At 52.6% G+C, this 12,449-nt stretch overlaps 1 protein-coding gene across 1 annotated transcript in view; it reads right to left on the bottom strand.

Annotated features, from left to right (window-relative positions):
* MYH14 (myosin heavy chain 14) overlaps window positions 1–11,890 on the bottom strand; it is a 98,526-nt gene extending 86,636 nt beyond the window's left edge. Inside the window, exons 1-3 of the mRNA XM_055079201.1 lie at window positions 11,848–11,890; window positions 6,221–6,631; window positions 1,313–1,469 (exon numbers count right to left, since the gene is read on the bottom strand). Of these exons, the coding sequence (XP_054935176.1) occupies window positions 1,313–1,469; window positions 6,221–6,628 (565 nt within the window). The 5' untranslated portion in view covers window positions 6,629–6,631; window positions 11,848–11,890. The remainder of the gene's footprint in view (window positions 1–1,312; window positions 1,470–6,220; window positions 6,632–11,847) is intronic.
* Between the last annotated feature and the right edge of the window lie 559 nt (window positions 11,891–12,449).

Raw genomic sequence — 12,449 nt, 5'->3', positions numbered from 1 at the left:
AAGGAGGAACATGGTAGGGGCTCAAATTGAAGTTTCTTGAATGAACTACATTCTGTTCAGTTGGAGTTTGTTGTCTCCATTTTATAGGCCAAGGAAACTGAAGCTTAGGGGGATTTCCTTCGGTCCGGTGGTTAGGACTCGGCTCTTTCACTGCTGGGGCCCACGTTCAATCCCTGGTCGGGGAACTAAGATCCTGCAAGCCTCATGGTGTGGCCAAAAAAAAAAGAAAAGAAACTGAGGCTCAGAGAGGGACAGCCACTTTCCCAGGGTTACACAGCAAGCAAGAGGCCGAGTCGGGGTCAGGTATTAGAATCCAGGAGGGTCACATGTCAAAACTCACAGTGCCCAGCCCAGGACGAGGACATGATACACAGTGTGACCTACACGCAAGCAGCAGCTGGGGGCCTTGGATTCGAATCCTACCTCAGCCACTGACCCACCAGTGGGATGGTGGGCAGTGACTGCGCTGCTCTATGCCTCAGTTTCCCCATCTGGCAACCAGGGATAACGAGCACACCTCCTCCATAGGGTGGCTGTGACGTTAAATGTGTTCATCCCTGAAAAGTGCTTAACCCAGAGTAGGCACTCACTCTTATTTTCTTGAACATTTATTCCTAAGTCATAGTAACTAGTATAAAAAATATGTAACAAATTAGATTATATAACCAAATAAAATGTTACCTCTGACTAAATACAAATTTATAATGTGACTATAAAAACATTATATATAAATATGTTTGAGCGCATAATGCAGGTATTTGCAGGTATTTTATATAAATATATGTATGTATGAAAACATAATAAATATCTAATGAGTGTAGTATGAATACTACATGGGAATTACGGAATTTTGCCAGAACTGATCGACCTTGCCATGGGGTGAATGGCAGCCCCTCTGACGAACATCCTTGTGCAGTGCTCAGCCTGCCCAGCTGTACACAGCGACCCCATGCTGCCCGTTGTCTAAGGGGCAGCCATTCACCCATGACAATGTAGATCATGTCAACAATATAAATGTTGAATGAATGAACACTCTTAAGAATCATTGTTTCAAGAGGAATTTTTGCAAGAGCTGGCAACAGTGAGGTCCCAAATGAGACTTGTTGAGGGAAGGGGTGAACAGAGAGACAGATAAAAAGGGGCCTGTCTGGTAGGACCCAGAGCCTTGCCCACTCGGCCCTCCATTTGTATTACCTCCTGCCCCACAAAGAAGCCTCACAGTGTCTGAAATCCTTGACCTGTCATCTGATCCTGACCCCCAGCCCAGTCCCCACTGAAGAGGCACCTCCAGCAGCCCAAGCCCCACACTCACCCTGGAGCATGCTTCGGTAGGCCCCCTCAGTCACCGCGTACACGTGGGGCGGCACTTCGTGGCGCTTTTTGCCCCGGTACATCTCCACAATCGCCTCCGTATAGATGGGAAGCTGCTTGTACGGGTTGATGACCACACAGAAAAGGCCGGAGTAGGTCTGCAGTGGGCAAGAAGGAGAGGGCCTCAGCTAGCTGCCTGCCTGTGGCCCAGAGGGCAGCACGGGGCTGCCGTGTACAGCTGGGCAGGTTGTGCACTGCACAAGGACATCTGGCAAAGGGGCTGCCATTCACACCGTGACAATGTAGATTTGAACATTTGTTACAAACAGTTTCAGGCTGATGGTTGAAAAGAAGCTTTCCAAATTGCACAAAGGTGCTGTACGGATGAGGATTCACACACAGAGAGAGAATGTAGGCTCTGTAGCCCTGTCACTGCTTGGACTCGCACATGCGTGAAAGGACCATGCGCAAGTTCATCTGTAGCATCATTTTTAAAACAGCGAAAGACTGGAGACAATCTGGATGCACGGTCATACAATGGACTCCTGTGATGCTTCTGGTGTACTGTATACAGGTGGAGAACTATCTCCAAAACATTATCACGGAAAGGAGACAAGGTAAGAACTGTTTCCATGGAAAGGGGTACAAGAAGAGTATTTTTATGAATTTGCTTGAATACACATAGACTATTTCTGGAAGGGTGCTCCCAGTATCTGCAGCAGCTGAAACACGACAAGAGCATGTCTGCAGTTTCTGTTCATAACAGACTCACAGGACCTGCTTCCATGACCATCTTGGTGGTTCCTTCTTATTGGAGGAAATGCTAAACGGGTTCTCAAGGTGAGTGAAAGTAAAGATGTAATTTTTTTTTTTTGGCATCCAAGTTCACGGACACCCTGAATTTGTCCACACAGCTGTTGGGCCTGAGTGCAGGACCCTGTAACGGTTTAAGAACTGTTCCAGCTCGGACAGAGCCTCGGGTAGACAAGACGCACTTAGGATGGATAGAGGCAGTTAAGACAGCTAGAGAGCTAGCTGATCACCTAGCTAAACCAACTCAGAGAGCTAACGAGCTAAGTTAGCTGAACTAAGCTAGCTAATCCAGCAGGGAGTTAGCTGCTTAGGGGCTTAGCTAGTTAACTATGAAACCAGTTAGCTACTTAGCCAGCTAGTTAGCTAGTTAAATGGCTAGCTGGTTACTTGTTGGTTGGTAGCAGAACTGCTTTAAGCTCCCAGATGGCTAGAGCTCCTCAAGCAGAGCGAGGGTGTGGCCACCACAGGCTGCCCGGCTCCCAGGTGCCAAGCTTTTAAGGATGGGAGGGTGGGTGGCCAGTCTGGAGCAGAACAACCGGTTTGCTGGACGTCTGCCCTCCCTGCCAGCAGCTCCCAGGAGCTCTCGAGGGCAGGGCGGCCCGACCACATTCCCAGGGAGGGTATCTCATGGCTGCTGGCGCCCGGGCCCCAACTCCTGGCTGACAGAGGAGCCTCCCCGACCCGTGCCACTCCCCATCTCAGCCCCCTCCTGCCAACCATACCTTGTGGCCAAGGCGACACCCCAGATGGAACCTGAGCTGGCTGCCAAGGCCAGGGGGCAAAGGGCAGAGGCTGGTGTGCCTAGAGAGGGTCGGGGACACCTGAGTGGCTGGGGCACAGCTGCGGAAAACCTGGCTGGAAGGGTCTGGGGTGGCTGCCCCAGCCCTCGGGGCTCTGAAGGCAGACCCACTGGGTGCAACTCCCTACCTCCCCCTCTCCTCAGCCCCGTGACTCTCCCCACAGTCTCGGTTTTCTCCCTGAGAAACCCTCCCCATCTCATTACAGAGGCTGTGGGGATTAAGGACGATAATGAATAAAAACCAGCCAGCCCAAGGAGGGGCCCCATAAAAGGCACTCCAGTCATGGGTCCCAAGACGCTCACGTTCCCATCCCACCTGAAAGCTAAGAGTACGCTCAGACTCGGATGCCACGTCATCCTGGGTTTCGAGCCCTGTGTGACTTAGCACGAGGGGCTTGCCCTCTCTGAGCCTCAGCTGCCAGTCCTGGTAAAATGGAGCTGTAACCCCCCCACAGTCTAGAAGGATTCTGAGAGTGGCACACCACCATGCATCTTCCAGTGCCTCACGGAGCAGAGAACATGGCCAGTGTCCGGCAGATGGGTTCCCTTCCTGCCCTGAGCATCCCAGTGAAGGGACCGAGACCTTGAGCCACTCAAGGCCAAACAGCCTATTAGCGACAGAAATTGGGTTTCTAGAACCCCGGACGCCCCCCACTCCTCGCAATGGGAAGCGCTGTCTTCCCCATCACCAGTTGGCCAGTTAGTATTTATTAAGCGGGGCCCGAGGATGAACAAGGTGGAGCTTGAATCGAATCTTCTAGCTGCGTGGCCTGAGCAAGCACCTTAACGTTTCTGGGTCCCATTTTCTCATCACACAGGGACGGGAACAGCGCTTCCACAGAGGGCTGCTGGGAGCCATCCACAAGTTTCCATTGCAAGTACAGGGCTCAGCATGGGCCCTGGAGCCCTGTGCATGCTTGCTTGCTTGCTTGCTTATTTATTTATTTATCTATCTATCTATCTATCTATTTATTTGCCACGTGGCACGCGAGGATCTTAGTTCTCCGACTAGGGATCAAACCTGCGCTGCCACTGCAGTTTTAACCACTGGACCTCCAGGGAGCTCCCTGTGTGTGATTAATATGTTAGCTGTTAGCTACTCCTGGGCTAATGGCTTCTCCTCTCCAAGCTGTGGACAAAGGAGGTCATAACCCCTACCTCACAGCCTTATGTGGAGAGGGGGTCAACAGATCATATTGGAAAGAAGTTTAGAACAGCTCCTGATGGAGAAAGCAGGCCCTCACTAATTGCTAATGATTATTGTTAAGGCCCTATTTGCTTCCTGTCTGGGCTTCTGGAAGCTTCCATCTCGCTTTCATTTGTCAGGTCCCAATTCTCTGGCTCTCGGGCCATAGCCTTAGCTCAGGCCTTACCATTTTTTCCCCTGAACTTTCCCAATAATCTTCCTAATGCAGTGGATAGGATGTAGGGTCTGGAGTCAGATGGCCTGGGTTCAAATCCCAGTTAAGCTGGTTTGTAGCTGGTGGGGCTTTGTCCAAATTCTGGCCCCTCTCTGAGGCTCAGTATCCCCACCTGCAGAATGGGGATGACAGGAGATACCTTACAAAGTTGCCGTGGGGGTTCAGTGTTTATTAACAGGAAAAGGGTGGCTCAGTGTTTTGGGTGCCCCTCTGATCCCCTGTCTTTGGTGAGGTCCAGGGGAGTGGCCTGGACACAGGTCTCTTTCCCAGGACTCACAAAGGCTACTGAGGAATCATAAGGGCCCAGTACAGCCTGGAGAAGCTGCCACCTCCATCCAGGGCCAGACGGCCCTCAGTTCAAATTCCACCGCTGCCACCAAAAGCTGAGGGTCCCTGAGCCAGCCACTGGCCCTCTCACAACCTCAGTCTCCTCCCCAAACAGGAATCAGATTTCATAAAAAATATTCTAATCTTGTGCTTCTGACCCTTAATGGGGTGGATACTGGGGCCAGTTTATTTATCTTTATTTTTTGATACATTTCATCATTTATTGAAATATTCTTTTATTACTCTCATTAAAGTTTTGTGGTTTTTAAAAAAATATAAAACCAGCACTTTTCCTTTTAGGGTTTTAGTGAGGAATTTTGTAGTTTTTCTTGTGGGGTCAGTTGAAATGAGTAAGGTAGTGAGACCCCAGCCCTCTAAGCTGGTGTTCGGAGCATGACTCTGGGGCCAGCTGCCTGGGTTCAAATCCTTCATGTCCATGTGACCTGGGACCCAAGTCACTTAACATTCCTGAAACATCAGGTGATAAGAACAAGCTCCGCCCCAGAAGTGAGCTGATAACCCACACGAAGCACTTAGAACAGTTCTTGGCCCATCACAAGTGCCTGATAAATATTTGCTAGCCACCCATGATCATTATTTCTCATTATTATTGTCCACATTCCTTGTCACTCTCTCTAATCCTGTTTGCTCTGAATAACCCTTCCCTTAGAACCACGCTGGAAGCTTATTAAAAAGACCAGTCACACCCTCAGAGAGCCTGATTTAAATGGGGTGGGGCGGGGCTTGAGTGTTGGTAATTTTTTAAAATTCCTAACATGATTCTAACGTGAAGGCAGAGTTAAGAACCGCTGCCCTACTCCACCTGTTTGCTTTTAACGTGAGACACTGAACGCTTAACGGAGACTAGACCATAGTCGACCTCACTACCATCAATCCCGTCTTAATCCTAAGAGGCATCACAGCAAAGTGGTGGGGCCTGGAGCCAGACTACCCACGTCTGCCAAGTCCAACTGGGTGACCTTGGTCAAGGAACTTGACCTTTCTGTGCCTCAGTTTCTTTCTCTGTAAAATGGGGACAAAATGCTTCATAATTGTGCAAATGTATTGAAACAACATATTTTAGAGTGCCTAGTACATGCTTAATAAATGTTAGTTTTTATTGTTATTAAATCTCTCTGGGCCTCAGTTTCCTTTTAGGTATAAAACACTCTACTATTTGTAAGATGAAAGGAAACAAACGCACAGAGCCAGGCATGCGGTTTTCCATACTCAGTGGCTCCCAATAATTATCAGTACAGATCCATGTCCCTGTCTCAAAATCTTTCGATGTGTTATATTTGAGGATTCAGAAATTGTTTAACTTAAGGAAAATAATAAGGAGCATCTACCCTATAATATTACAGGAGGCCCCCAATGGGGTCTGAGGCACTCTTGATATGCAATAGTTTATCATTTGGCAAGTAAGCGTAGGCAGAGTCATACGACATGGGATAAAGATTATAAATAGCCCCAGGTTGGTTCAAGCTGTGGTGCTGACACCCAGACCCGCACCCCGGGCAATGCCCTCCCGGGGAAGGAGGCCACTCACATAGATGAGGCCGGAGTAGTATCGCTCGCGGAGGTTGTGCAGCACGGAGGCCTCATTGAGGCAGGTCAGCTCAGCCATGTCCTCGGCCTTGCTGAACTTGGGTGGGTTCATGCGCTGGATCTGGTCCCGCGGCAGCCGCAGCCGCCGCCCGCTCTCCGCCAGCTCCACCTCGGCTTCCTCCTCGCCCTCGTCCCGCAGGGCCGCCGCCTCGAAGCCGTGCAACTCCGAAGGCACCCACACCAGGCGCCGTGCTGTCCACTCCACCTGCGGGGACATGGCCGAGCCCCCGGGCACACTCCCCACGCCCGGCCCACGGGGCGCGAACAGGAACGGCTGGGCCGCCTCGGGCACGGGGCCCGGCCTGGGGGGTGCCTTCCGCCCGGGCACCGACACGGTCACCGCTGCCATGGTCTGCAGGGAGAGAGCAGAGGGCGAGGGTCAGGGAGGGGGGGCTCCATCCCCACCCCAGATCCCGCAGGCAGTCACCACTGCCTTTCTCCACCAGACCTCGATTTACACGTCTGCAAAATGGATCCACAGATCTTTCTTTACTCATTCCACTCATTCACCTCTCTATCCATTCATTCATTAAGAAATTCTGTGTGTGTGTGTGTGTGTGTGTGTGTGTGTGTGTGTGTGTGGCCACACTACGTGGCTTGTTGGATCTTAATTCCCTGACCAAGGATTGAACCCCGGCCACTGCAGTGAAAGCTCCGAGTCGTAACCACTGGACCCCCCCCAGGGAATCACTGATTCAATAATTCTTTAATAACAACCTAAATGTCCATCAACAGATGAATGGACAAAGATGTGGTACATATACACAGCGGCATGCTCCTCAGCCATTAAAAAAAGAATGAAATAATGCCATTGGCAGTAACATGCATGGACCTAGAGATTATCATACTAAGTGAAGTAAGTCAGACAAAGACAAATATCATATGATATCACTTATATGTAGAATCTAAAATATGACACAAACGAACTTATCTACAAAACTGAAACAGACTCACAGACATAGAGAACAGATTTGTGGTTGCCAAGGGGTGGGGGATGAGGGAGGGATGGATTGGGAGTTTGGGATTAGCAGATGCCAACTATTATATATAGGATGGATAAACCACAAGGTCCTACTGTATAGCACAGTGACCCATATTCAATATCCTGTGATAAACCATAATGGAAAAGAATATGAAAAAGAATATATATATGTATAACTGAATCACTTTGCTGAAAAGCAGAAATTAACACCACACTGTAAACCAACTAGACTTCAATAAAATAAATTTTTAAGAATTAATTCTTTAATAAGCCAAGCTGTGAGCCAGGCACTATTCAAGGCATCAGCCATATAGCCAAAAACAAGCCAGAAAAAGATCCCTGCCTTCCTAAGGTGTTAACATTCCAGCCCTGCTCTGGCTATTTCGGGAGCCATGGCCCTGTGTGGCTACTGGAAAGTTGAAATGGAGAATCCAAACTGAGGTGGGTTCTGAGCATAAGACACACACCCAGTTTCAAAGACAGTACAACGAAAAGCTCATTCGTGTTTTTTACATTTGATGACATATTGCACTGATAATATTTTGGATATATTGGGTTAAGTAAAATATATCATTAACATTCATGTCACTTGTTCCTTTTTACTTTTTTTATTTTTAAAGTGGCTAGAAATTTTTAAATTACACATTTGGCTTGCACTGTATTTGTATGAGTTCGCACTGCTCTAATCCCAGGAGATGGATTCAAAGATAAATAAGTAAATTATATGGTATGTTAAATGATGATACATGCCAAGGAGAAAAATGAAGCAGGGAACAGGAGATGTTAGGGTTGAGGGGAGCTGAAGTTTTAGTTGGGGCCAGGGAAAGCCTCTTTGATGTGGCATCAGAATAAAGATCTGAGGGAGATGAAGGAAGCAGGCCATGGGAACGTCAGGAGGAAAAGCATTCCAGGCTGGGAGAATAGCTCCGTGCAAAGGCCCTGGGGCAGGTGTGTGCCTGTATGTCTGTGGCACTGTGAGAGGCCAGTGTGGCTGGTGCCAGGTGATCCAGGCGGAGAGGGTGGTAGGTAAGGTAAGATTAGGGACCAAAGGGGTCAGATTGTGTTGTGATGAGGACCTTGACCTCACAGATGTGAGCCCTAGGAGGGTGTCAATCTGATTTCTGTAACTCAGGTTCCCTGACCACCTCTGGTGTACCCCAGAACAGACCTGAATCTCATCCCTCGGTTAGTGGCTTCCTTCCCTGTGACCTGACTTCCTTCTCTTTATAATGGGGAGACTGGCCCCATTCATTCACTTCTGCATTCACTCAACATTCCCTGAGGCTGTTCAAGTACCAGGCTCTGCCCAGAGTGAGTCTGGGGACCCAGAGATGAGTCAGACAGGGCCCTGCTTTGAGGAGCTCCTGGTCTGGGGGTGATCTAGTCTCGGACAGTTCTAGTCTCAGACAGAACCCAAGATGAGCTGTGAGCTGACAGCGGAGGCACTGGGGGAGCCAGCCTGTGCTAGACACCTCCCCGCCCTTAAAGGGGCTGCAGACCAGTAGTGAACAGACCACAGCAATTCTGCAGCAGTCTAAGCACAGGTCAGGAAAAAAGTTGGCCTCTATTCTCTCCCACTGCCTCAAACGGCCGCATCACTGCCTGGCCACCGCCACCCCGTCACAGGAACCCCCCAGTGTTCTGTCTCCCCCACCTCGGTGCTTCTGCCTCTGCGCTCCGGGCCCCCCCACCTCCGACACATCCCTGGAGAGGTCCCTCCAGACACCCAGCTCCTCTTGGGGCGTCCCTAAATCTGGTCCCATCAGGCTCTTGCCTTTCCCTCACCCGGAAGCTCAGCTCCAGGCCACATGTCCCTCTTTTCCCCACAGACCCTCTCCTCCCCACCAGCAGTCCCAGGCCCCCAGCCCACCCGGTGACGTTTGGGCCTGATGCCCCCGGGCCCCAAACCCAAGGCCCCTGCACTAAAACAGCAGGCTTCTCCCACCGTTGGATACCATTTCTCCACTTCCCAGGCCCCAAGTTGCCCAGGCCCACCCCAGGCCTCCCATGCGGCCCTGATGCATTCACAGCCAGCGGCCCTGATCCATTCACAGCCAAGTCCCATCCCTGGGACTTTACCCCCACCCTCACCCCACCCACTTCCTCTCCAGCCTGCGGCCTTTGACCAGGAAGGGTTTGGGAGTTTTTTGCAATCACCCAGCCCTATGCTTCCCCTCCCTAGAGCCAGGAATCTGGGCCCCCAGTCCCTCCTCCCTTGGACCCAGGAGTCCTGGCCCCCAGCCCCCTCCTCCTCCAGACTCAGGAGTCTGGGCCGCCAGCAGGCTACTCATCCAGGATCCAGGAATCGGAACTCTCAGCCCCCTCCTCCCTTGGACCCATGAGTCCGAGCCCCCTCACCTTACTGCGGGCGGGATAGAGCTGAGGACGCCTGGGACATGCAGATTCTGAGGGCTGATAACAGCTCTGATGAGGTGGGCCTGCCCCTTTGGCAGCCCCACCCTCCTTAGCCTGCAGGAACACCTTTGCCAGGGCTCATTTCTGTCACCAGCGCAGGTGAAAGCACCTGCCCTGGGAGGGGCAGAGACTGCTGGGCTGGAAAGGAAAAGGAGCCAGGGATCCGCCCCTGGGGCAGGGGTTGGGGCCCTTGGCATCCGGCCCTCTGACCTCAGTCTAGTGCTAGGATTCAGGGGTCCGCTCTGCCCCCAGACTCGGAAATCTGGGCCCCCAGACCCAGGAGTCCAGGTCCCCAGCCCCTTCCTCCTTCAAGACCCACAAATTCAGGCTCCCAGACACAGAGCCCTGGCGCCAGTGCCTTCCTCCCTCCAGACCTAGGAGTCCAGACTCCCAGAGCAGTCCTTAATCAGACCTGGAATGCCTGGCCCCCAGCCCCTCTCCTTAGATCTCGGAATCCCAGCACCCAACCCCCATCTCCCTGAGACCCAAGTGCCCGTGTAGCTGTCCCCTCAACCCGCGGATCCTCGGGGCTACCTGGGGGGCGCCGGTTTGGTACAGGAAGCGGCAAGATGGGGAGGGGCACGGGAATCCCCCGTCCTCTTCCGAGCTCTCAGGTGCGGCTACCTCCGCGGTCCAGCGCGGGGCGGGGCCACGTCACGTCACCGGGAGGGAGCCCGGCTCTGATGTCACCCAGCACCTGCCCGGCTTGGGAAGGGGGCGGGTCCTGGAGCTGCAAGGCTCCAGACAGGGGGATGGCGGGAGGCGGGGATAAGCCTGTTGCCAGGTGGGCGGCAGCGGCGGCAGCAGCAGCGCCAGGGGCCCCTCCCTCTTCTGGCGAGCAAAGGTCAAGGACCCGCATCAGAGAGGGCTGAGGACTCCGGCGGTTCAAATCCCGCTCAAGCTTTCTGGGCATCGGCTTTCCTCTCCGCGAATTGAGGCCAATGAAATGAATAAGCCGATGTGGGAGAAAGTGCCCAGCCCAGCGCTTAAACAAGTAATGCCTCACGACATCATTTAATCTCGCTGAACTTCAGTTTCCCCGACCCTGGAAATGGGACCACACAATCCACAGAGAACACTAGGAGTACCAAAGAAGACAACAAAATGTTTTTCTAGGCTCTGGAGCTTCAGTTCAGTTCTCTCATGGGTGAATTGAGGACTAAATAGTGGTAAGCGCACCTACTATGTGCCGGGTGTTTTCCTGCTTTTGGAACAGCTGTCCAAATTCATTGAATGATCTCAAAAACCACTAAGATAGGGACAGTCAGAATCTCCACTTCTCTGATGGGGAAACTGAGGCATGGAGAGGTGAACGAAGTAAACTGCTCAAGGTCATACAGTCAGTAAAACGGAGAAATGGGATTCAGGCCCAGACCATTTTCTGTCATTCTAAAGAGGGGATTTGAGAGCAACGTGCAGTAGGTCCTCAAAGATGTCAATTTCCTCCTCCCAACTGGTAATTCTCTCAACCTGCTTCCCCATCTATTAGAGACTACAGTCTTCCTTGGGGGACTACGGTGGGATTAAAAAGGTTAAGGAACCCAGCACACAGTTGGTCTCTGAAGTGTTGTTCTCAACCCTGTCCCCCTGCAGTCACCGCCTCTGTCCAGCCTGTTTTACCCTCCCTGTAAAATGGGTACAATATAACCCATCTCGAGTTAATATAATTAAAGGTAATTATTTAGTTATAAAAATAAAAGCACCCAAGTACACCGTGGGGGCTCAAAGATGTCTTTCCCCACCCCTCTGTTCTGTCAGTCATGATGATCCCTGTCTGTGGTCCGCAATTTTTACACGTGAAAATAGAGACACTGTCATCTGGGAGCGGGGGATTGAAGGCAATGACTCAGGTATTAAAGCGTCCAAGGTCCCAAAGCGAGCCTCAGTTTCCCCATTTGCGGAGTAGGCCTGGGGCTAAAGCGAGGACTCCGACCCGGCCTCGCACATAGTAGGAGCTCGAGTTGGGGGAGTGTAGGCGCCCCGCCCCACCCCCCTCCCTTCGACCCCCGCTGCCGTCCGGCTGCTCGCCCGAGGTGAGCGTCCGCGTCACCGCCCCTCCCCCGCAGCTCGCGCCGGCCTCCAGAGCCCCGACCGGAGCCCCGAAGCTCCAGCCTCCCCGGGCCCAGTCCCACTTCGCCGCCTCAGGCGGGCATTGGGCCCCGGGCACTCACCGGCTTCCAGGGCCGTCCAGAGGCTTCGGCCTGGGGAGAAAGAGAGGCGGGCCAGCCAGGAAAGCCCCGCCCACACAAGCGCAGCAGGGGCCAATCGGCGCCCGCTGCGACAAGCTATGGACCCGCCCACGAGGGACGCTCCCGCCAATCAAGAGGAGCGGCTGGCGGGCGGGGCCAATCAGAAGTTGCCGGAGTGTGCCAGCCGTGGGAAAAGAACGGCGCCGGAGCTTGGAGCTAGGCGGCGCGGTCATAGGCGGGACCCGAAGTCTGACAGGCAGGGGGTGAGACCAATGGCTAGACTCGGGGGGCGGCCAGGGGCGGGAAGCCCAAGGGACCCGGGTGAATGGGCCGCTTTGTGCGCGAGGCATGAATGAGGGCCTTTGTAAGGGTCGGTGTGGGGGGGCGACCGGAGGCCGGAATGCCTGGGTCCCCCGGGAGCCGGCGGGCATGAGGGAAGGGAGAGAGAATTCACTTTTGTCGAACGCCGACCGCGTACCACCAGGCACTCTCCCAGGCTCTCACCCACCCAGAGGTGTGGGCATTACTGTCAGTAATAATAATGATCATTTATTGAGTGCCCGATGTATGCCAGGAGCTGTGCT

Source organism: Physeter macrocephalus, chromosome 17 (assembly GCF_002837175.3).
Source record: "Physeter macrocephalus isolate SW-GA chromosome 17, ASM283717v5, whole genome shotgun sequence".
Lineage (NCBI taxonomy): Eukaryota > Metazoa > Chordata > Mammalia > Artiodactyla > Physeteridae > Physeter > Physeter macrocephalus.
The sequence above is the reverse complement of the archived record's forward strand: the minus strand, read 5'-3'. Positions and strand labels throughout refer to the sequence as shown.